The sequence below is a fragment of the Agelaius phoeniceus genome, chromosome 4 (assembly GCF_051311805.1).
Source record: "Agelaius phoeniceus isolate bAgePho1 chromosome 4, bAgePho1.hap1, whole genome shotgun sequence".
Taxonomy (NCBI): domain Eukaryota; kingdom Metazoa; phylum Chordata; class Aves; order Passeriformes; family Icteridae; genus Agelaius; species Agelaius phoeniceus.
Genome location: NC_135268.1, coordinates 46,695,740 through 46,720,795, shown reverse-complemented (window position 1 = coordinate 46,720,795; position 25,056 = coordinate 46,695,740). Strand labels below are relative to the sequence as shown.

The following is a 25,056-nucleotide window of genomic DNA, read 5'->3' as shown; positions in this document are numbered from 1 at the left end:
TATGCAGCTAGCATGGAAACTTGTGTCAGGATTTGCTCAGCTGGACCAGGAATTTGTGTGGATTTTTGAGTTCCAATGTTTTGGGGGGATTTCAGGTGAACAATGACCACTAATAAGGCACAAAAGAGGTGATGGGAACACATGGAGAGGAGGATAAAGAAAGTGTGATACCTCACCCAGTCCTGACTTGAGGTACCTAGAACTGATGGAAAATTGCATCCTAAATAGGTTCATAGCAGTAGATGGCTGAGGGAGGGTCCAAAGAGGGTCTCTGTTGCATTTCATGGGACAGAAGACTTTTCCTGTAGGCTCAGGGTGGTCCCATTCTACTGGGAGAGATTTGTTTCACATCTCTGAGTTTCTTAGCACACAGAGATACCTCAGCAAGAATGAGTAACGGATAAAGATAAAGCGCAAATGGAATTTAACTTTGCTCTCAGTATGAAAAAAATAGTTTTGAAAATTTGTATATTGCAATTGAAACTGGAACATGATATTTGGGTTGCAACACATCTTCAGAGAGAACAGGTTCAAGGATTTGTTAAAAGTGCTTTGTATTTTGATATAGCACATCCATAATTCATATAATTTAGTCAGGTTTCTGAAAGTGAGTCAGATGATGATTCAACTATTTTCAGCACAAACAGCCTCTGAAGTGTCATCACTGGAATTATCAACAGAAGTGCTCATAAACTGATGCCCCTGTTTTCCCACATCTCTTGGAAGTAATATGGAAGTTTGAAACTGTAATACCTTCAGCTATGGCTGTGACTGTAGCCCATATCTCTGTCATGCTGTGAATTTGTTGAAATCCACTCCTGATATTGACATTCCTGATATTCCTTTTAACTGAAGGGAGAACAGTCTGTAAATGTGGATTGTGAGGATGTTATTGTATAAAGACTTCTGAGAAAAACTTCAGAGATGGGTAGCAGCAAAGGAAACTCAATTATTCATACTGTATTATGACTTAAAAGAAATTCAGTCTTTCCAAAAGTAGAACATGAGCAAAGTGAAAAATGGAGTGGAAAAAGGACCTTTGTGATATAATCTGTCAAATTCACAACTGGGAAAATGTGAAAGGATTGTGGGCTCCAAGAGAGTAAAATAATAGACCTTTCAGAAAGTACAAGTAGCTTGGAAATCACCTTAACTGCTATTTAAACTTGCCTGTAAAAGAAACTAGGTTACTATGATGTGTGAATATCTTTTTTCCGATGTTCTTTAGCCTACATAGATATTTAAACAAAATTCTTAAACTATTTTTACCAGTTGTTGGACATGTGGCTAGCAGAATTGCTCATTCACCCACTTCTTAAATATTCAGCATATTTGCAAAGCATTTTGAAGGAATAGAGTAGAGAGCAGTCTGGCATTAATTCACTGTGGGGTTTCTTGTGACTGTTTCATGTTCTGACAATTTGGAGTATGTTTTATTACAAAGTCAACAAGAAAACAAAAACTGAAACAAAACCTTTCAGATACTTGTCCTCCCTTTTGTTATGAAACAAAATTGTGTGTGCCTTGTAACAAGGGAAGAGAGAGAGAGACGGAGAGCAGTTGGTGTCTGGGAGAATGTTGGAGATGCTGTAAATGTTTAGCACGGTCCTAAGCTGCCACTGGTACCATTGGGGGCACTTGTCAAAGACAGAGCTGGATTTTCAGTGCTGATGTACTTATGGTTGCAGGTCACATGGAGCTGCCAAGCTGCTTCATGTGAGCTGTTGTCCCCAAAGTAGACTTTAAATGAAATTTTGGCAAGTTTTCAGGCAGGAGGAGAGACTAGATTCCTAAAAGTGTCCTCAGGTCTGCAGCAGGGTGGGGAAGACTTTCACCCAGGCAGTCCACCAGAACTGACCTCAGCAGTTGTTCTTTTCTTCCATAGAGATTCAGGTTTTATCAGGCAATTCCTACAGTTGGAGTATTCCTGCTGTTGGTCAACTGCAGTTTTGGGGTTTGAACTCCTGGCAAATTCTCTTCAGTTTCAAAGCTGCAGGTTGGCTGCTCCCAACTTCAATATTAACAATTCATTAGTAAGGTCATGAACAGCTTCCAAACAAGTCACTGAACTCTTTGGTGCCTGAATTGCAACCCTTGCCTACTAATTAGTTGTAACAAACAACAGAAATGTACATGAGGTGTCTGATTTTAAGTATGAGAAGTCCAACCCACTGTAAAGCAAAAGGGGTGAATGGTGTTGTATGCACAGTGAGTAGCTGTGAGACCAAGCCACAAGTATCTGAGCCACAGCATAGCTGGAAAAATATTTGAGAGAGGATCCTCTCTGGAGAACAATATGACCTGGACCTGCATTCTCAGCAGATCTCTCAGCTCACAGGTAAATAGCAAACAACCAGTTCCCACTGGCCTTGCCTCCTGCACCTGCAGCAGGCTCACACACTGAACAGTGCAAGTGCAGGAGGGCTTGCCATGGGCTGGACTGTCAGATTTTGTGTGTGTCCTTCCCGCCTTGTTGAATGCAATGCTGGAGCTTTCAGTTCAAACAGACCTACACAGTTATATGAGAAAAGCCAACTTTCACTCTGTTTCATGTCAAACCATTCATTTCCAGGCCTGCTAGGAATTTGTCTCTGTGTAAGGGACACTTCTCAACTTGTGGTTCACTGGTTGACTCCTGGCTGGCCAAGCAAGGCAGAGGTATTTCACTGCCATGCAATTTTCCCACAGCTCTGGCTGAGTCACAGTGATTTGGTACAGAAACCTTTTTAGAAGCAGTTTAAAAATATAATTTTATGGTTTCTAATAAAAGGTTTCTAAAAGAAACTTTAAAGGTGTACTACCTTTAACAGCCAGAGGCAATTGAGTTGTGGGTTTTATAAAAAAAAATCTAACATAGAATATGGCATCAGTTAAATGTTCCTTTTCTTCCATGGCTAAAAGTGTTGTGGAATATTGACCAGCTCTTTGCCTGCTTGTGTGTTGGTTTGTTTCAAATTAAGCATGTTGCTCAAATATTATTCTGGATGAAAAGAAGTTTTTCAGTTAGTCTGTGATTGTATGAAAGATTAAACAATTAAGAGAACTGTGTGTGTTCTCTCCCCAGATTTGGATTGATTATTTTGTGAGTGCAAAAGTATTTTATACATATATGAGAGAGAGGGAGAGGGTTTGGGGGACTTTTTATCCTGTTATTTTCAGGTTACTTCCAAGAAATTCTGTTATAAAAGTCAAGAATAGTCTATCATCTGATCACTTTCAACAGGGTTATGTAACCATATATGACACTCTCCCTTTGTAAGAAAAGATTATTGTTTTTACTTAAAATACCTCAGGGAAAAATGAGATGAAAATGTAATAAATACATTTCCAACTTATTTGTTTCCAAAGTATGAATAGAAATATCTTGAACACTTCATGAACAATTAGAACTTTTTAAAAGGCAGAAAAGTTAATATACTGATCTTCCTAGATATGTGAAACCTAATTTTTTTTGTTCTTTTACTTATGTCTTTCTCTGGAAGTATCATCTTCATTGCTGTTGCTGAAATACTTATTTATAATGTTTTTATCATATGTAGAAGGTTATGTTGGATAGATCTGTATCAAAACTATATTTTTTTCCCCTCCAGATTGTTTTCTGAAACTATAATTGGGATCTATAAGGTTGCCAACAGGTTATCAAAAGGAGAGATTTACAACCTTGCAGTTGTTCTGGTTTTTAAGATTGTGGCTTTATCATGATTATAGATGATGGGCTTTTCACTTACCATGGGATATTCTAGGTGAGACAAAACATGACTTTCAAACAGATACATTTTTCCCTCAGTGTGCCCCCAAACTACTAGCCTTTTTTTTTTTTAATTCTAAGTTTTCTTACAATTAAGTTCATTATAATAATTTCTGGTAAATTAAACTCCTTTTCATTTCATGCCTTTGCCTGTGGACTTCAATCAGAGCCATATAACAGGTTCACTTGTGACACACCCTCCTCCTTGGCATCAGTGCTCAGTTTAGCAGCAGCACACGGGCATTTCTTGCTCTTTGTGGCCAATCAAGGACACACAGCTTGGTGTAACAAGGTTCTTGGCAGTCTGGGGGTTTGGTGATAACCTTTTATTGTTAGTGTCATCATGCTCATGGCCATAGGAAGTGCTGAGTAATCAGCCAAAGGAGGCAGCTCTATGGAAGTGGCTTCCTGCGCTGTAACACCTCTTTTTGTGTTACAGAGCTCCCTTTGCTTGGCACCTGCTGTTTTCTTTGAGCAGGAGCAGCAGTGTGTCACTCCCAGGCAGTGGCACTAAGCATGAATGCACTTTCTTAGATATGCAGCCTGGCAAGGTGTGCATCATCACCATCTAGTCTGTATCCTGAAAGAAGCAGTTAGAATTGAGGCTTACAAGCAAAATCAGTTGAACTTCTCAACACTCCTATTAAAAACACCCAACTCTAGGTCCTTCCAAGGAGGAAGACTGTATATAAAGGAATCGTGCACCTCCATTAAACTTTTGAAAACCAAAAGTGTTTGGATACCCCTCCACTGAGAATGTACAAAGCTTTTATGTAGAAGGCAAGAGGTGGGGGGGGGGGGGGAAATCCATACAGCAGGACAGCTATGGTATGAAGAGTCACTCTCATAAATTAATTGCAGCACTTACTTACTTGTTGACCGTTTTCTTTAACAGATCCCCCCATTATTCTATGGGCAGTCGAGCTTTTTCCCATGACAGTATTTTCATACCTGATGGGAGAACAGAGAGTGAACAGGCCATTCAAGCAATGTCACAGGAGAACGTTTTAGGAAAAGTCAAAATTCTTCAGGTAAGAAATTGCAAGTGGGAAAAATATTTAAAATGTGATGGAAAATGGTCTCCAGAACATGTTAAATGTGCATAAAGATGGGTTGATTTTCCTGTAGCCTTGGGACAGTTTCTCAGGCATGTTAAGTTCTCTGGCCAAGAGCCATTGCAAGTAATTCAGATAATCTGCAGAAGTTCCAGGTTTTGGTCTTGAAAGGTACAGCAGTGATGCTGTAAACATATCTGCAGAAACATCTGCACCTGTGGGACTCGTCTGAATTGAGCTCATGGTTTTGGCATGTCCTGATCTGTATGCCTCAGTCCTACAAATGTGGTAATGAGAGAAAAAAGGAAGGTTGTGTTGAGGGCAGGGAATGGCATGCAAAATAAGAGTTCTTTGCCAAAACCAATTTAATTATATGTTTATATGTATTACATTTTTTTCTCTTTTTTCTCACTGCACTTTCAGTGGTTTTCATGGAAGGTGGATTTGTTTATCTCTCCAAAGCATAAACAACATATTTGGGTATTTGCTTCTAAAGAGCTTTATATGATCCACTTTCCCTTCTTTTCCAGAACTCTCTCCCATAAGTGCTTGAACTAATTTTTTGCTTTACTCCCTGTATATCTGTAAGATTCCCAGCTTTATGCTTTTCTAGACCTTGCAAGTGCTCTCCTTCAGAAACATGTTACACTTTATTGTTCAGGGTGCTGACGTATCCTGTCAAAATGCTGATGAATTTTTAATGCTGTGCAAGTGCTGTTACCCTGAAGATGACTAGCAAAATACCATTGATTTCTCTTACCTCTGAAGTCCACCCACAATCCGTCTTTCCTGGTGATTGAGAGATCTTGAAATTGGACAGCTCTGACCTTCAGGATGGAATTGTTGCTGCCTCCTGCCTGGTGCTGTCAGCAGACAGAGCACCTGCATAGTGCTAGCCATGCTGACTGTGGATGAGCTCTGAAGCAGAAGCCACACTAGGACATCTCCAATTCCCCTATGCTGGCTTTTCAGCTTAAATTTCCCTGGGTCAGGTAGATTCAGTGTATACTATTTTCCAGGCTGGAAACCATTATATTTCAAATGACTGCTGACTCCAGGTAAAGTCCTGAGGTATGTGGGCCTGCCCTACAAAGCCCACCAACTCTTTCAGGGAGCTGTGCCCTCCCTATCTGTTGGATTTGTTTTCTTGGTCTCTGTATACTAGCTTTACTCTGAATAATTTTTCATTCCAGAGGTGGTTTCTCTCATATCAAAACTCAGCTTAAATTTCTCAATGGAAATTAGTGCCTTTGCTAAACTAAGCCACTTGAGAAAAAGTATAATTAATGCAGTTGGTAACAACCATGTTCACTGAACAAATGCTAAATCAAGAAAATAAGAGCAAAATGTCACCCTTGAAAGTCACAAAATAAATAGCCAGTGGTCCAGTGGTACTTTCTTGCTCATATGATCTTTGCATTAGCCTTTTTTTAGTGTGGTTAATTGCATGTATTTTAAGGGACAATATTGTTTCAGCTGCTTGATGTAAAAAATGTGCTTGCCTTTTTATTTAAAACTGAATGATGGTAGTTAATTTTTGTTGTTTTAGTGTAGCTGGAACCCACCTGTAACATAGCAGATTCATTTTTCAACTCTGATGATGGTGGTGAGAGCTACTTATTCATTCAGAAAAGGAATGCATAAGGAGTGCAAATGACATTTTTCAGCATTTACATGTTCACACAGAACAGTCATATATTCATCTAAATGTCCATGGGTTTTTTTTTGTAAAACCATGGAAAGCCTCCCTGTAATAAGCCCAGGGCACACTTCTTGTATCTTCAAAAATTGCTGCCCACCATGTAACTTTTCCCATTTCTCTAGCCATGGCTTCTGCAACTGTTCCCTGAGTTTTAGGAAAAAGTCATGCCAAAATCCCATTGCACAATTCAATTTTACCTTAGAGTTGAGTCCAAGTCTAATGAGTTATTTGGACTATTATTCCTATTTGAAGGTTTTATGCACTACATACCCCATCCTTTTTTTCCTGCTATTCTATGAGCCAGTGTTTGCTATGTGATTTTGCAGTGACAGAAAATGTTGATGCTCTGTCTCCTGATACCAGAAGCTTCTATCAACTTTGAAATCTTTCTGCAAGCTGATGCAGCTGGGAACATCTGTATTTCTTAAAGCAGTGGATTAAGAGGGGACAGTTCTCTCTTCTGAAGAGTCTCTCTCTCCTTAAGGCAATTCAGGCCAGCCTCCATCATTACTGTGGCTTTGCCAGGCTTGCATGTCAGGGTGGAAGCAAAGCACTTCCAGTTCCCACTCACCTGGCAACGTACTCTTCAGTAAAGAATGGTTGCCAGGATTCCATGCCCCATTCTGACTCTAAACTTGCTGCATTCCAGATGGAGATCAAAAGCTCTGCAGATTTTAACCCTTTTCAGGAATTTTTTTTTGAGGTAGTACAGAAAACGTTCTGTAAAATGTACGATTTTTTTTTTTAAAGTCCCCACGCTTACAAACCTAACAGACAGCATGGTGAAAAGGGTTTTGAAGTCAGAATAGCAATGCAAGCCATTTAATACTGATGGTGCTAGATCTCATTCTGGGGATGACCAAAATGTTTCTTCCTTCTTCCTTTTAATTTTTGCTGACTTCAGAGTGTTGATGAACCCACAAAAAATGTTGTGTAGTGGTGCAAACTCCGTAGTAATCTGGGCAGCTGGCCAGCCCATGCACTGGTTCAGCTGCTTATTGTGGGAATTCTCTTTCTAATTACGCATGAAAGGTAAATTAGATCTTTCTGGAATTGCTCTCATTTGGTTTTATTGATTTTCAGATTGGCAGTATTCATCTTATCATGCTTTCTGTAAATAGATTGGGTCATGTTCAAAGGTTTTACTGTGTGCTAGAACTCAGGCTGAGAAAAGCCTGACCTCTCATAAATCTCCATCAGCCCTTTCATATCCTGAAGTTATTTTGCTTAGGCTGAAGCCATTTGGTGTTGTAAAAGCAGTCTTTTCCTTGTTCTTTGGAACTGTTGAGATTTATCATTACCTAATTTTTAAGATCCAGGGTAGAAAGACAGCCTGAACCTACTCCCAGCAAGAGATAGTACACAGGCACCGGTACTCTTAATGTTGAACTCTTTTAGTTTCTGGGGATCTGTTGCTTGACTTGTCATACAGGGCTGTGAATGAGACACAAAGAATGTTTAAACTGTAAATCTAGCAGTGTGTCAGAAAAAAACCCATAACCCAACTCTTGGAGCTTTACTTTACATCCTTCCCTTCCTGAGGTTACTGGGTTGGTTTTCTCCTCCCATCAAGTGTCTTAAAACAATTCCCTAACATTTTATAGCTGTGACTCTTCTTCCTACATCTGATATTTGCCAGAAATGGTCAGCAAATGAACAGAAGAGAGTTTTTATTTCACACTTATAAAAACTGCAGCAAGCAAAATTGAAGCTTGTTTAAAACATTGGTTTCCTGAAGCATCTACACTATTCTTTCCCACTTACTGTGATGATGCCATGTTGTGGCACTGCTACTGCCTTTGTTCTCCACTGCTTGCCTTCACTGAAATTATCTTGGGTCATCTGACATCTGTGTGGCTGCAGCAGTCAGCTGCAAGAAATATTAAAGATTGACTGTGACATATGGCTTATGGCCTTAGGAACTACTTGGTTACATCCTTTTTGTTTCATGTGGCCATGTAGTTTAAAATAAACCCTCTCTGCTCTGTAAAGCTATAAAACACCTATTTATTATACAGACATGAATGATGAGAAAACATTGTTTGTGAATCCAAACTTCTTGGTCAAATGCAAAAGGAATATTTTTAAATTAATATTTCCCTGATTTTGTAATGATGAATGACCTGTATGATTTTCTCCTTGTCAGACCTTATGACTGTACAGTTTTGGATTACATTTCTTTCAGTAATTAACATATCTTAGCTAATACCAAGCCAGTGCTTCCCTCACTGTGCATTGCACATCTGAATTCTACCAGCCACTCCCAATGTATCTTCTGTTCCTCATTGCCCAGATCTCAACAAATCTACAAAGCTGTTTTTCAACCCTCAAAACTATTATCTTTTACCATGATGGTCTGAATTTTTCAGAATTGGGAGTGATTTTTCACTTCATGATTGCCTAGCTTTGTGTTTCTTGCAATTAATTGCTTTGTTGCCAATATTTTCTAGTGCCACTGCAACCAAATTGTTTTCCTCATATTTGAAAATTCTTTTTGCTTTATAAACTGAATTTATAATTTTTTTCTAAATCATTCAAGCATTTCTTGGGCAGACTCTCTTGTTCCTATGATCATAGTAATCCCTGAAAATTAGCTTCCTTTCCAAGGAAGGAAAATTTTCCTTCCTTGCATCTGCTTTGCTTTAGGAGAGACTGATGTGACAAATGCCACAGATGCTTCTTCAAGCCTCTCCACAAAATCTTCTCTTTACACATGAGTATGTGTAAGTGACCCATCACCACTGCACACCAAAATCTTCATTCACGTCTGGATTTGTTGCAAGTACACATCTCTAGAGGTCTGTTTACAGTTTGCTCCTTCACATTCTACTATTTTGGACTCTCCCAAAAAGTTTCTACAAGTGTAATGCCCCTAACCACATGCTGCTCCAGTAATGGAGAGTGGAATAATTTCCTCCCTGCATCTTGTATCCAAAACATCTGTGCTAATACTTGTTATTTTCCTAATTTTCTATAGGTTTCCATGTTAATTTTATACCTGGATTATTTTCTAAAGCTATACCAATATAACTTTTCACATGATGCTTTCCAATTTATTTTCTCCTTGATTTAAAAAAAGCTTATGTGGTGTATTTAATTTGTCTAGATATGCTGCAGATGTTCCAGTTTGGATTAAGAAGTAGACTCACTTCCATACTTCAGCATGAATTACATGAATTCTCTTCTGAGCCTAGAAAGGAAATTATAAGAGAGAATATGATAGAGATGTCTGAAATCATGAGTGGAATTGATAAAATGAATAGAGAACAATTATTCAGTCTTTCACAGCATGAGAACACATGAGCAACAGTTGAAACCAGTAATACTTCCAAATCAAAACAAATATTTCTTTCAGCAAAGTTGGACTGTATAAAAATTACTCAGATGCCACAAATCATTGGAGCATTTACAAATATGGGCTCAGTATAGGCTCACCTTGTTTTATGTATTCCCAAGGCATTTGATTTTTGGGTCATTCTGAGAGACTGTACAGGACCAAGTGGAATTTCAACAGTGTACCTCTTTTTAGGACAAGTGTTAATTACGTCATTATTTTCCATTTATATATAACTAGAAAACTTAATTTCAATTAAGTTTCGTTATATTTAGGCATTGCAAGCAGATATGAAGAGTAGATCTTTGAGTTGAAGGGGAACTATGACCAGCATTTCTTGTAAGCCTTGTTTGAATGGAATCAGCTGGAATAGTACACTCTGTTTTAATGGTTTTTAACTGAAGGGAGCAAGCAGCTCAGTGGATCTAGTTTTGGATTCAGTCCAGACATGAAGCCCTAAGAGTGATGTAGTTTCAGGGGCCTGAATTCAACAGACATGCAAGTAGGCATGTACACAGAAGAGGAGCCAAATGGGAGTGAGAGAGGAGATGTACAGCCTGATCTGGGCTCTTTGCCAATTAATATGGAAAACTTGTTCTGTGGCATTTCCTATGCAAATGCAAAGAGTGCTTTGAAAGTCTGGGCTTTTTTTTTTTTTTTATTAGCTGCAGGTGCCAGACAACGCAGAGCAATTTTACTTAGGAGCTTTATTCCTTAAGTTATTAATGGGAAGCTGGTGTCAGCTAAGTAGTATCACGTTTTAGCAAATTATTTTGCATGAAATAGAAGTGAGCTTGTGTCATGGTCCAGTTACCAAGAAAGATTTTAAAAATTGGATTAATATAAACTTAAAATTATTTTTCTAAATTCCTAGTATTTATTTGTCTGTATTGGATGTGCAGACCTGTGCAGACCTTACTATCACACTGAAAGCCACCTGGGTTGTGTGTGAATAGAAAAGCTACCAAGAATCTTACAGAAATTTCATGAATCTTCCAGGAAAAAAAAAAATGGATGAGGATGAGGTAAACTTGGCTTGGATCTCATCCTAAAGCTCCCCTGTGTGTGCTGTCTCCAACCCCTGCTCCATGGTATAAGTGGTGTGTGGTATCTGAGCTGTTTTGGGGCTGAGAAGGGTTTGTAAGTCCTGTGGAAATGTTTGTCCCCTGGCTGCAAACTGAGGGACCTGGAATGCCCACTGGAGTTGATAAGGCTGGAAGTAGGAGGTGCAGGCACAGAAAGTTCATCTGTTTGCTTCTGCTCCCGTTGACAAATTTCAGAGCAAGATGGTAGTTTCTGGCTGCTAAATTACAAGTCTTCTTGAACAAACCAAGAGAGACCAAGGTCCTTTGGCTGAGCCCAGTATGCATCTGTGGAGATTTTCAAAAGGCTGTTTAGCCATGACTATGCAATGGCAGAAGAACAAAATGCAATGCCTGCAACTTCTACTGACTGGTATTGCAAATAATCCTCCTTAGGCAACAATCATTCACAAACTGTCAGCACAGGGAATTCTTAACTACAGAGAATTTATAATTATGCGTTCAGAAATATCTGTCTAACTGAAACTTTCGAGAAATTTAAAGCAGATGCTCCTTTTCAGGGATTATGGCCTCTTCTCAAAGGTCTTCCATCTAAAAGTGGTGTGTCTCCATCTCTGGGTGAGACTATTTGAGTGTTCTCCCAAGTAAAATTTGTGGGGTTTTTATTTTCTTTTATGGATGATACATTTTTAGAATTTTTATGATTGACCAGGTAGAAAATGCATTAGTGTGGAATTGTTCTGAGAGGGTAATCGCATTGCATTACATTATAAGCACATTCTAAAAAAGACCAAGAAGCAGGTTTAACATTACTCTCTAAAAGCAATAAGAATAAATTGCTCAGTAGTTGCAATGAGCTATTTGAGATTTTGACATTTGCTCATTTGGTATTTAGTGTCAGCTTTAGAGATTAGAATGCACCAAAAGAAACTGGCCAGTGGAGAACTACTAGTGGAGAATTTTTTTTTTTAAGATAAATCAAGATAAAAAATGCCAATAAATAAATAATACAGAGAACCACCTTCTGTGTTGGAAGGGTGAGGGTTACTAGAGTTTATTCCTCAATCTTCAGACTAATTTATGCCAGTCTGAGCAAACAAACATTTAAAGCTTTGAAACAATTAAAAAACAAAACAAAACAAAACAAAAAAACAGTCACGACTGTGTACAGTCCTTTAATATTGAGGATAGTATATTTCTTGGAAATATCAGGAAAATAACATTTTAAACTTTTATATATACAGAAAAACACACTGTTACTGCAGAGCCCTTAAGCACCCTTGATGGCAATTAAAAAGGCCATTCTTTTTCAAGCAATGACCTTTCTCCATAACAGCCCCACCACCAAACTCCCACCAAGCACTGCACACACACTTACATCAAGAACTTGTCAGAAGATCAGAAGGGTAACACACCATCCCTTCATCCAAAACACACTGCAAGCAATGTTAATGTGTGCATGTTCCCACCATGAACAGATGCACAGATCCTTAGTTTCCTAGTGGTTGCTCAACAATGCTGATAGTTCCAGTTTTCTGCCCAGGAGAATTATTTGTCTTGGTATGTGACTTTAGGAAGAAGAAAAGAGCAATCTCAACTTAGAAAACACATTATCAAATTAAGACTTTTTTTCTGAAATAATTTTATCCTGATTCTAATATTTAGAAGGCCTGCAGGAATAGAGCAGAATTAAAGGCCTCACATGATCTTATACAGTTCATTTTGCCCCTTCCAGCTCCCATGTACACAAAGGAAGCATGTGAGATTTCAAGTCAGAGAGCTCCACTGCTAACACAAAAGCCTGCAAGGACTTGGTGAAACCCTTGCCTTTAGACTATGCCAATAATCCAGGTGGGAATGAAAGTTTGCCATTCAGTACTACCCACTATGTGCCAAAATGCTTTACGATTCAAATTACACTACTTTCTGCCAAAATTCAAATGGGCATAAATTACTGTCTCAGTGAGGAAACTGAGAAAAGCTATTCTAGTTTAATAACCTGACTATGAGGAGTTTCTGCATGTAATTTTTGTTTTAAGGTTCAGTACAGAAAACTGTTAATGTTTTTGGGATAGTATGGATAAACTTGGTATAAGAGTCTAGCCCACTGGGAACTATGGCAAGAAAGACCTAATCTGACCTGAATTCCTTTAGAGGATATCTTTCCTTAACAACTCCTCGTGTGTGTGTTGTGTTACTGATTCTATGCTATAGGGAAAAAAAAAAATCTTTGTTTTACCTACTATCTACTCCAATCTTCCACAGCTCTCAGCAGCAAACTTCTCTTCGGGTACTGTGTAAGTACCTGACATTTCCACTGAATAGAAGCTGCACAGTTGAATTACTTGTTCATAGTATCACAAGACAAAAATGGGACATCCCCTTTGGAGAATTTTCTGTCCTTGAAAAACAGCAAAGCAGGAAAATAACTCCACGGTCCCTTCCTTCCTAATTGAGAATGATCCTCTCAAATATTTCAGGAAAAGAATATATTCATAAATGTTCCTTGCTCCATTTGCTCTTTCTAGAGAATTTCTTCTCTCTTTTGCAAAAAGTTCTTATTCAAAGTCTGTATGGTACATGTCTGTGCAGTAGCCAGGGCTGCAATTTCTTTAACTCACCCTGCTAGAGGACACTTAGTACACGCTTCTTATTTTATTAATCTTATGCTTGATGTAATTCAAGAGTACTTTCTTATAGCCTTTGACAGAAGAGTGCTTTAACATGGAAAATAAATGGTGGGAAAGCTTTTTTATCCATCCATCCATCCATCCATCCATCCATCCATCCATCCATCCATCCATCCATCCATCCATCCATCCATCTCTTGCATGTCCCCTGCCTAAACTTCTTTGTGCAACAGCAGTGAGTAGAAGCGCTCATGAGCATGAGCAGACATGAGTTTGTATATTCTTCCTATGAGATCAAGCATTTAAAAGAGCTGGGTTTCCCCTGCTTTGAGAATTTTCCTCTCTAAGGCAGGTTTGTGCCAAACCCTTAACATTTAAAAATCATGATTAAACATTAAAATAATGATACCTTTTAGAAATGCAAATGCATGAGATGCAGGGTTTGGGGGCTAGAAATAAAAAGGTTGCCTTTTGGGGTAGTTTAGTTTCTCAGTGTACACTTTTCTCATAAGCTGAAGCTTCACAACAATAAAGCTTCATAATTAGCTTTTATAAACAAAGTTTTAACCTAGAACATAGATTTAAAAAAAAAGATTGAGTGTTTTAAAACTCACAGTAAATTTTCAAAAGTTGGCAACATTGTCAAGAACTTGAATTGATCATCCAAAATCAGAAATCACGTAGTGAATTCCTCACTTTAGTCACCTTGTGGCGAGAAAGAAAAAGAGTGCCCACCATGTTGCAACAATGTGAGCCTCAGGATGTTTGTTTGGTTTTTTTTTTGTCCAGAGTCAGAACTCACCCAGAATATTTCTGTGCAGCTTTCAGGCAGAGAAGGGGCACTTCCTGGACTTGACTTGTTTTGCTTGTAATATAAATACCTATTTTGTTTGTTTTATTTTTCTTGTTTTTTCAGCAACAGTTGGCCAAAAATATTAAATTTGGGCAGCCTCCACAAATGACAATTTCTGCAAGGATGATGGGGGAAGCAAATGCCAGTACAGAAGATCATGCACTGCTCAGCAGCCCCATGGAGACTGAAACCCAGCAGGACACAGTGATCTCAGACTGCAGTAATAAAGTAAGCACTTCACATTGACGTGTCCATGGCACTGGAGCAGTGCTAAAGCAGCAAAGTTCACTGAGGTGTAGCAGATGTTTCCGCTGAGGCGTAGCAGATGTTTCCAGTGAGGCATAGCAGAGCTCAGTGGGCTGTTTTATGTGGGAGGGATCTCTCAGCAGGTGCTTCTTGGCCTGGTGGGAAGCATGCTCTTGGCATCCTGAGCCAGGTCACACAGAATTACTGGTTTGAGTGTTTGCTCTGAGCTTCCAGCAGTGCAGACATTACTTCCAGTGTTGCTAGAACACAGGAATTTTTTCTAATACAGAAAACATTTTAAAATACGGACTTCCCAGCAAGGATAGTTGTTCACAGCATCAAATACCAAAAAAGAAAGTCATTTCAAAATGAGAGGTGTGTGAAGCTTCAGCCTGTAAAATCCTAGGTCTTAGAGTAAGTACACATAATTTCTCAAGGATGGGAACCAAAGGTGCAGAAGGGGGAGAAGCATTTTGAATGCTTCCTAAAATAAAACCAGTATAATTCAAATAATTATTCAAATTATTCATGGAGGTTTTGATGCTGTGGGCATTTAGGTGTCCAGAGGGGTCTTTTTCAGACACTGAAGAAACATGGCGAGTGATAAAAGGTCCCTGGAAAGCCTCTAAGGCAAGACTGGTTGAGTGTGTTGCTGTAATGGGAGAAAGGAGTTCAGTGACAACCTTCCATGCCAGGAGGCTGGCTTTGTGCCTGGGAACCCTTGGGGAAGGCATCCAGCACCCAGTACGTACACATGGCCTTTAGGGTCCTGGGGCACCAGGGCATGAGCCTGCACTCATGTTCAGTCACTCTCAGGCATTTGGGTAGGACCTGCACACTCACACATCTCCCTTGGCAATCTGGATAGATAAAAATTAAACCAAATTAAAGTATAAAAAGTATATATAAAGTATATTTTTTTTGCCTAACAAGTACTCCTTCTGGTGTGATCTGGTAAGGTCAATCAAGAGCATCCTGTGTGCCTCAGAGCACAAAGTTTGGCTATGCACTGTCTCTACCCTGGTGCTGGGAGAGTCTGTGTTTGAGATAAACACAGATTCTCTGCAGACAGCCTTCTTCCTGGGTCCTGCAGGAGACCCTAGTGCACCTGGTGACTTCCAGCTCAAAGGATACAATAATTCAAGCACTAAAACCTGCTAGAGTGTTTTTGTGTAACACAGAGGGAGAAATTCAGTTCTTACCAGCTACTCTTTAAAATATTAAGTTTTGAAAACAAAATTAACATCCCTTTGCACAATTCTTTCTCCAAATACTGAAGGAGCATCTGTCCCCGCTCAGAGGCAGTTTGTAGACACAAACAAAACAATTTTCCATGGATAGTGTCAGCCAGAGCACTCGGTACTTTCCTTTTGTTTCTGCACACTACTAATTACCTGTGTTATCAGAGAATTCTGGTGCATGGCAGCTTCCCTACTTTCTGCTCTTGTCTCATCTGCTGGCCTTGTAACTCCTTGGCATGTGTATCTGCATAGGTCTTGGGGGATGGGGTGGCTTCTGTCAAGAATTGGTGACCAGGACCACGTAGATCTGCTCTACTTTGCACAGGTTTCCTGTGGTGCTCTGTGATTTGTGATTTTCCCAACTGAGTAACGTAGATTGGTGGCAAGAGTTCTGGGTTTAATTTAATCTATAGTTGTGAAGCTGAGCTTTTAGCCTTGACATTAACAATCACGTTGTGTAATGGGATCCCAACACACATTAGGTTGTGAAGTAATACTGTAATAGAATGATTAAAACCAATATTTCTGGCTGTGATGAATGCTGCTTCAAGCCTTGAAAATTCCTCACCATGATGGCTTGGAGAGGGACAGTAGCTTAATAGTCCTAGTTCTCCAGGCTTCCATGGCTCTGGGGAACTGTTGACTCTCTAAAAAGAGTCATCAAGAACATGGAGTTGAAACTCCTTGCAGCACAGGTAATGCCTGAACAGGCTAGTATCTTTTTTCCTTATATCTAAGTTGGGAGAAAATAAAATCATTAAGACCTGATCAAAATCCTTCAAAACTGTGCTCTTTCTTTTGTTTTGGAAACTGATTATCTTGTTAAGGACGCCTGAGTGTTTTGATTTTTGTAGTGCTGTATAGACAGCAGTGATTCAAGGAGCAGTGAAGCCAAGCTCAGAGCATGTAGGAACAAGAATTGCTTATCCATCAGTCCTGAAGGGATAGGAAAGAGGGAAAAATTCTATCCTAACATATATGATTTCACAAGTTCTTTGAATCATAATTAACTGATCTTTTCCATTTTAATACTTGTTTGTGGTAATCTTTTCTAGTCCACTGACACTCCAGATTTCTTGAGAAAAATGAATTTTCTTGGAACAGGATATGACATGGAAGAAAAGGTAAAAAAACTTTCATACTTGGTTTGCACTGAGTTACATTCTAATTTTAGATATTAGAAGCCTGACAGTTTCTGTTTTCACACATTATTTGACTGATCATCCAATATTTTGTGAACACTGTGCACTTTTGGAGCTAGTAATAACTAAGACTGAGAAATCTTAAGAGCTGATTGCAAGAAACAGCAGAACCCAGTCTCTGCCAGTCTTGCAGCATTCCTCTATTTGATGTATTAATCACAGAGTCATAATTTTCATAAGTACTTCTAATACTTTGTTATGCCTGCATGTAATTCAATAAGCATATGCAAAATGTTCCCTCAGCTTTTAAGTAATTGGTTCCCTGATTAGCATATGTTTAACCTCAGAAGATTACAGAGCTGTTTTGAAAACAATGTATGTGATTTCTTTCCTTACAGAAGATGTTTTCTCCCCCTTTTTTTTTTTCTCTGTCTTTTTTTCCATTTGTGTTATGCCAAATGCAAGTCTTGGAATGATAGCTTGATGACTTATGGAAGAGACAGATGACAGGCTCATTCTTACATGCCTAGACATACAGTTCCACTATATATTCACAAAAAGAGTCTCACTGGATCCCTTTGCTTATATTTGCACATTCTGAACCCGAGTATTTGAAGGGCACGAGAAATAAAGCACCCATCAAAGCCAGTGTTGTCTTACTTTAGTCTTTTGCTGTTTGGAGCTGTCTTGGACAATTCCACATGGCTCTGGAGGGAAGTTTTCCACAGGCAATGTGCCAGTCAGAGATCCAATGCTTCAGTCATCTCCCATGCAGAGAGTACAGCTCTGTAGCTGTTCTATTATGAAGCTTAGATAAGTCAATCTGATTTGCTTCTCCTTAAATCAAAATTATTTAAATATGTAGATTTTTTTCCCAGTAAGCAAACTTTAAAATGTCCCAGTGTTTGATGTTGCTTAAAACCCTGCCTGTGCTTTTCCCATTCCCAACAAGTTCAGAGTGAAGTTAAACTGTGAATAAACTTCAATAGAATCGTCTAAGTAATTTTATGTGAAAACTATAAAAATGTGTAGTACTGAAAATGGGAAAATATTAGAACTGCAGCTTTCATGTCCAAAGTTTGTCATTTGTATAATGGAAAGCAAGAGTGTCTAATTTTTTCTGCTAATAATTCCTTTGAATTCAAACCAGCAAAGATGCGTGTGTGTGTGTGTAATTTATTTATTTATGTATTTATTTATTTAATGGACAAATAGCTTAATAATGGTTTCTTGTGTTTGTGATACAAACAGCTCACTCCAATGAAGTCAGCTCGGCCAAAGAGACAGTTTTCCTGTTCTGGGACAATCGAAACAATCAATTTGGATTCAGTTCCACAGGCTCTTGCTCGTCTAGACAACAGTGCAGCTAAGCACAAACTGTCAGTGAAGCCAAAAAAGCAGAGGATGTCAAGACAGCACAAGAGATTGACAAAGGTATTAAATGACCGGCCAAACAGTGAGAGGAGGGAGATTACTTTTGAAACTGGGTACAAAATAACCATAAATGAGTGTACCAGGATCTATAGGCAGAGGACTTAGGATCTGATTAACACTGTTATTTACCTGAAACCTTAGCTAGAGAGAAGATGCAAAGAACTTTTCATATTGCCAATTGAGACAACTACTAATTAATCCTGAAGTTCTTCCACTGGGATTTTACAATATGACAGTTTTCTGATTCTAGTTTTTCTAGTAAAAACTTTAGGTTGTAAAGGTCTGAAGATATGTGTTGCTGTTAATGCTGCTCTGATATACGCAATCAGATAGTGCAAAATTTGGTTGGGAAAAAAGTCAGATTCTCTCAATTGGGCATGGACTCTGACAGGGGTAATAGCTTTGCCTTATAAGAAGGAATAAGACTTAAGCAATGTAGCTCTTGCAACAGCTATAGAAAGAAATATAAAGTTGTAGCTTTGTACACTTACTGCACATCTGTTTTGATTTTTATCCTAACATCTTATTCGTTCTTGTAAATGGGACAAGAGTACTCAACTACACAGGGCTCAGGAGAGGCCGCTTCCCTTTCTTCTGCACCACTGTACTTGCATTTATCACTTTTGTAATGAAGAAATTAAATTTAAACCTCTTGTTTATACAATGGTTAACTGGAGCCAAACAATGGCTCAACAAATGATAGCTAGACAGGACATCAGCTAAGCTGTTTTCCTAAAGGGAAGCTCTCTTCAGGTACAGAACAGAGCAGTATTCCTGGGAAGCTCTGGCTGTGCCATCCATACATGTTCCCACGGTTCCTAGAATAGCACTGGAGTCTCAGCACAGCTAATGAGGAAGATATCCTGGCTCAGGATTTGTGAAAAGAAAGCAAATTGTGTTTCCCTGAGGAGTGTTCTTTCCTGGCTAGCTTTGCAGAGCTTTTCTCTGCAGGCAACAGCTCTGTCTCTGCAAGTATCAAATTTGAAATGAAAGAACTGGCAAAACAATGCCCCTAAGCAGGCATTAATTATTTCAGGCTTAAAGGTTGGAGTTGGGCATATGAAACTCATGCTCTGTTCCTTGGGCTTCTGCAAATTTAAAATGGCAGGTCTCAATGTACACCAAATGGTGGTTCAATATTTGGTGTTAGACTGGTGTTAGACTCTTGGGATATTTTCTTTCTTTTAAATGCTATCATTGGAATAGGGGAGAGACATGGGATCAATGATGATGTAATCCATAACTTGGGGTGGGATATGTTGGCTCATCTAAATCACTGTTTAAATTGGTTTTTTTTGCATTTGCAACTCTTGGTTCACTGTGAAGAATAACAAGCCTACAGGCAATTTTCAGTAACTCCAAACTTGTCTCCAATTTTAGGGATCACAAAGTTTAACAATAACAGAATTTGAGCCAGAGGACCTAGAAACTCAGCTGTATGAGGACATATACCCAGGTTATAATGGACGCTTCACAGCAGACAAGCTATTCCAGGACAGAGGTGAGCAGAAGCAGCTTCAGCTGGCAGAGGAAAAAAGAATTGAAGATCACTGGGGCATCCTTGAAGCTGAAAGGATAAGACAGATTGTAGAAATGGAAGAACAAAGAGAAATGGAAGAAAAAAGGTGCCAAGAACTTGAGGAGATGCGAAAAGAACAGGAAAAAAGACGCTGTGAAGAAGAGAGGAGGCAATACCTCCTTGAAGAAGAGACATTGAAAATAGAAGAGCAAACATGCCATAAAGACGAAAGAAGGCTGATGAAGGCTGAAGAAAGGCAAGAGCTGGAGGAGCAGATGCAGAAGGAGTTGGAGGAACAACAAAGACAAAACCTTGAGGAGAAGAGGCACTGGGAAGTGGAGGAACAACAGAGACAAGAGTTGGAGGAGCAGAAGCTCAAGGAACAGGAGGAACAGAGACGAGAGCTGGAGGTGCAGAAGCTCAGGGAACAGGAGGAAAAACAGAGACAAGAGCTGGAGGAGCAGAAGCTCAAGGAACAGCAGGAACAACAGAGACAAGAGTTGGAGGTGCAGAAGCTCAAGGAACAGGAGGAACAACAGAGACAAGAGCTGGAAGTACAAAAGCTCAAGGAACAAGAAGAGCATCAGAGACAAGAGCTGGAAGTACAAAAGCTCAAGGAACAAGAAGAGCATCAGAGACAAGAGCTGGAAGTACAAAAGGTCAAGGAACAAGAAGAGCATCAGAGACGAGAGCTGGAAGTACAAAAGCTCAAGGAACAAGAAGAGCATCAGAGACGAGAGCTGGACAGGCAGCGACACCAGCAAAGGGAGGAACAGCAGAGACTAAAGCAGGAGGAAGAGAAGAACCAGGAACAGAGAGAGCAACAGAGACGAGAGCTGGAGGAGCAGAAGCACCAGGAACAGGAAGAGCAGAGACATCAGGAATTGGAGGAGGAGAAGCATCAGGAATGGGAAGAGCAGAAGCACAAGGATCCGGAGGAGAAACAGAGACAAGAGCTGGAGGAGCAGAAGAGGTTAGCACTGAAAGAATTAAAGCAACATGGGACTGAAAAAGACAGTCAAAAGGAAGAAGAAAGAAACTGGCTGGAGGAACAAACAGAGCTCAAGAAAGAAAATAAGGAAGAAATACAGCAACAAGAACTAGAAGAAAAAGAGCCTGAAGAAGCTGAAATAAAACTAAAGCAGGAGAAAGAGCCTGAGAGCCTCAAACAAGAGAAGAAACATGAGGAACAAAGACAGCATTTGAAGGAGAAAGAAAAGACAGAGAAGGAACAGCCCCAGCAAGCGACAGATAAGAAGAAGAAACGGGAAGAGCAGAGGAAACATAAACTCACAAAACAAATGCATATGGAAAGTTCAGACTGTGTACTACAAGATGAACTGAAGCAGCAAAAGGAACAAAATGGACATGAATGGAACAAGCTGAAAGAGCAGAAGGTAGACACAGAAGGACAAAATCTTCAGCCAAAACAAGAAAAATCCTTGGAACAGCCACAGGAAAAAGATCAGTTGTGTTCTGCTGGAGGGGCTGCTAGGCATCCAGCAGAGGAGAAGCTCCAAGAAGGATCAAGTTTCCAAAAAGTCAAACAGCCAGAAAAGGGGACTAAAACAGCAGAAGAAATACTAGCCCAGAAACTGAAAAAAGAAGTTGAGGCTCAAGAGCAAAAACGCATAGGGGAAGAACTTCGGTGGCAAGAGGTAGATGAAAGACAAATGGCATCCAGACCCTTCACATTTCAAGTGTCTTCTGGAGATAAACAGATCATATTTCAGAAGGTAAATCTGAGTCCTGTTATGCCCATCAAAGGAGCAGGAGTCTCTTCTCCATCTGTCAAAGACTGCAGGGTGCACACTACCAGTAAGGGCTCTCATTCCCTCCCATCATCTGTGTGTGTACCCCACACAGCTATTTTGGTTACTGGAGCACAGCTGTGTGGCACAGCAGTGAACTTGAACCAGATTAAGGACACGGCTTGCAAATCATTACTTGGCTTAACAGAAGAGAGGAAAAATGTGGATATTCCCTCTCCAGAGAAGTCCGAGAGAAAAAAACAGGATCCCAAACCCAGCAGCAGTAAAATGAAACACGCACAAGAGGCATTGAACAACCAGGCTGTACTGGCTGAGTGGGCCTCTATCCGCTCCAGAATCCTAAAGAATGCAGAAAACAACAAATATAATGAGAGAGACCGAGTAACTGCCTGCAGGCACAGTGATGACTGGACACCCCGAGGACGCGGTGCTCCCCATGGCAACTTGAGGAAAACCCTCTCTGCCAATGCAAAGTTCTCAATAACACCAGCATGGCAGAAATTTTCAGATGTTTCCAAAACCAATTCAGATACTGAGAGTGTAAATGTGGCAAAAGGCAATGAAACAGTGGCTGTGGGGAGAACCACTGGCTCATCTGCTGATTCAAAGGAGGATGTGGTTTCCACTTTTAAGGATAACTTAGCTGAAAAGCCTAAAGAGAAAATGGAAACCCATAGGGAAGTGACAGACAACACTGAAGGCTGTAAATTTGCAAAAGATCTTCCATCATTCCTTGTTCCAAGTTTTCCACATTCTATGGGGAAGGAATTACCCCAGCCAGAACTTCCCAATGCTCTGGAAAATCAGCAGAGTAACAGCACAAAAAAAGCAGACAAACCACCACCAAATGGAGAAGAAAATGTTTCTCCTTTTGGAATAAAATTACGAAGGACAAACTACTCTTTACGTTTTCATTATGATCAACAGGCAGAGCAAAAGAAAAAGAAAAGATACAGTGCAGGAGACAGTTTTGATGGTGTGCCTGACCCACTTACCTCAACAGAAGGAGAGAAAGAATCCTCTGTTTTCACCTCACAAGAAAGTACCTCTCCTGGCACTGGGAGAGCAATCATCCCTGGTAATTTAAAAGAGTCTTCAGTTACTGTGGTGGAGTTTTCAGGACCTGTGGGCACACCAGTGGGCACACCAGCCACCGGCCAGAGTGCTCTACCTGCTCATGAGAAACCTGCAGGCAAATCCCTGGTCCCACAGAAACCTGCTTTAGCTCCAAAGCCCACCAGCCAGACCCCACCATCATCTCCTCTCTCCAAAATGAACAGATCAAACCTATCTGAAATGCTGGCGCAAAGGGTGGCTAAAGCTGAATCAGAAGGTGGCTGGAGAAAGGAAGACAGAGCAAATGCAGCCCAACCCATACCATCCAATGACTACAAAAATGAAGAGGAAGAAGTCAAAGAAAAGAAGTCATTTTTCCCATCTCTAAGTATTCCATGGAGAGAAAAAAATGACAAAAAGCCTGAGCCATTGAAGAAAGGTATGTATTTCTTAAAGCAAACTTAGCTATTATCTACATTTCCAAAATGAGATACTGGAGGTCCAGAGGAAGACATTTTGTCTTAAGTTATAATTTTTACCTGGCATGTTACTTGTGGAGGACTGTCACTGTGCTTAGGGTTGTCTGAATGAGTGTGAATTCCCATGCCCACAATTTAATTCAGAAGCCCATAAATTCAGTGTGACCACCGCAAACTACATAAGAAAATTAATTTCAAGGAGGTAACAATAGTGTGTGTGTGTGTGTGTGTGTGTGTGTGTGTGTGTGTGTGTGTTTCCTTAGCAGAGATGTTACCTCTGCCTCTAGTGAGTCAGGTGATAGACTCTGTGGTCCATGGATAATGGTGTCACCAGAGCAGATGGTGTAATTTTTAAAATCTACATTCTGTTGCTTCTCTTTTTAAGGAAATGTTATCTAGCTTAAAAAATATTAAGATGTAGGTCCCCTTATCGTGGGCAAATTCTTTATTTAAGCAATACAGCTGGGCACAGCAATCTGTTTCAGAGGCAGTCTTCAGTGATGAAAACAATTAGAGTAGCCATAATGTCTCCTCAGAAGAGATTTGAAAGCCCCTGTGTCCTGAAATGGTATTTTATACGAGAGGGAAAATTACCCTTTCAGAGTAAGGACACTCAAAAAACCAAGGCAGGAATTCAGCATTTCATCGGGAAATCCCAATTTTTTTCATTCTTGAATTTTTCAAACATAGGACACTTCTAAAACAGTATCTCAGTGGAACTGCTGACTTTTTATTTCTTTTTTTCACACAGAAAAAGAAGGATAAATTTGGACAGCTGGGTGAGTGTGTCGAATTAGGTCTTATTCCTGAGGCATAAAATCTGTTTCAGGATTTGTTGTGCAGTCTGCAAAGGTCTGTGACTGACATGGCATTCAATGGGCTTAGCTCCAGAATTTTCACAAGGTAGTTGTAGGGGTTTTCTCAAGACAAGAGATGTGCATTACTCAATCAATTCTTGTCATGTTTTCTTTCAGAAAAGCCTGTTCTTCAGAGCAGGCACTCTCTAGATGGCTCTAAATTGTTGGAAAAAGTGGAAACTTCACAACCACTTTGGATTACATTAGCGCTGCAAAAGCAAAAGGGATTTCGTGAGCAGCAAGCTACGAGGGAAGAGAGAAGACAAGCCAGAGAGGCAAAGCAAGCAGAGAAACTGGCTAAAGAAAATGTAAGCAATCTTTAGAAACCTGCCCATTAGAAAACCTGCCCATAATAACTGTTATAGTTAACGTTGTTATGTGGGAATATTTTTTTTATGTTTGGTAAGAATTCATAAAAGCTAAAATGACAGAGAGTAAAAAGTATTCTGAAAGTCTGGAGTTCCCTCTTGCAAAACTGAGACCTCCAGGAGAAAATCCTGTGCAATAGTTTGGCAATTTTAATGTAAACTCTGAGGGTATCAGGTGGTAGTTAATGACAATCATAAGCAGAACTACTGTGCAGGGGATGGAACAGAAAAATTGTGTGCGATGTGGTTCTTTCAGAGCTTACGTTACCTTTATGTTAGCCTTTAATGCTTAGGGAATAACAGCTGGAATATGCAATTATAGGTGAATATTAGTAAGTCTGAATTTATTTTTATTGCAGCATGTACTATTTGGGTAAAATACAGATGAACAAAAGAAATGAACAATCATGATGCATCCAAAGACCTAAAGCAGGCACTGAATTCAATCACTTCTTTCCTGTTCTCAAAATAGCTTTTTACTCTCCATGGCTTTCTATTAGTAAGGGGAGCATTTCTGCTTGCCGTACCAAAGTGAAGCTGCACAAACAGTGATGTTCTATATAGGTATCAAAGATGG

The 25,056-nt window shown here is 39.7% G+C and overlaps 1 protein-coding gene across 5 annotated transcripts in view; it reads left to right on the top strand.

Moving 5' to 3' along the window:
- CRACD (capping protein inhibiting regulator of actin dynamics) overlaps positions 1-25,056 on the top strand; it is a 130,068-nt gene that overhangs the window by 98,797 nt on the left and 6,215 nt on the right. For all 5 annotated transcript variants that reach the window (XM_054632673.2, XM_077177506.1, XM_077177508.1 and 2 more), the window contains 6 exons: positions 4,644-4,779; positions 14,429-14,593; positions 16,908-16,976; positions 18,246-18,428; positions 19,809-23,214; positions 24,229-24,419. In XM_054632673.2, coding sequence (XP_054488648.2) covers positions 4,660-4,779; positions 14,429-14,593; positions 16,908-16,976; positions 18,246-18,428; positions 19,809-23,214; positions 24,229-24,419 — 4,134 coding nt within the window. In that variant the 5' untranslated portion in view covers positions 4,644-4,659. The remainder of the gene's footprint in view (positions 1-4,643; positions 4,780-14,428; positions 14,594-16,907; positions 16,977-18,245; positions 18,429-19,808; positions 23,215-24,228; positions 24,420-25,056) is intronic.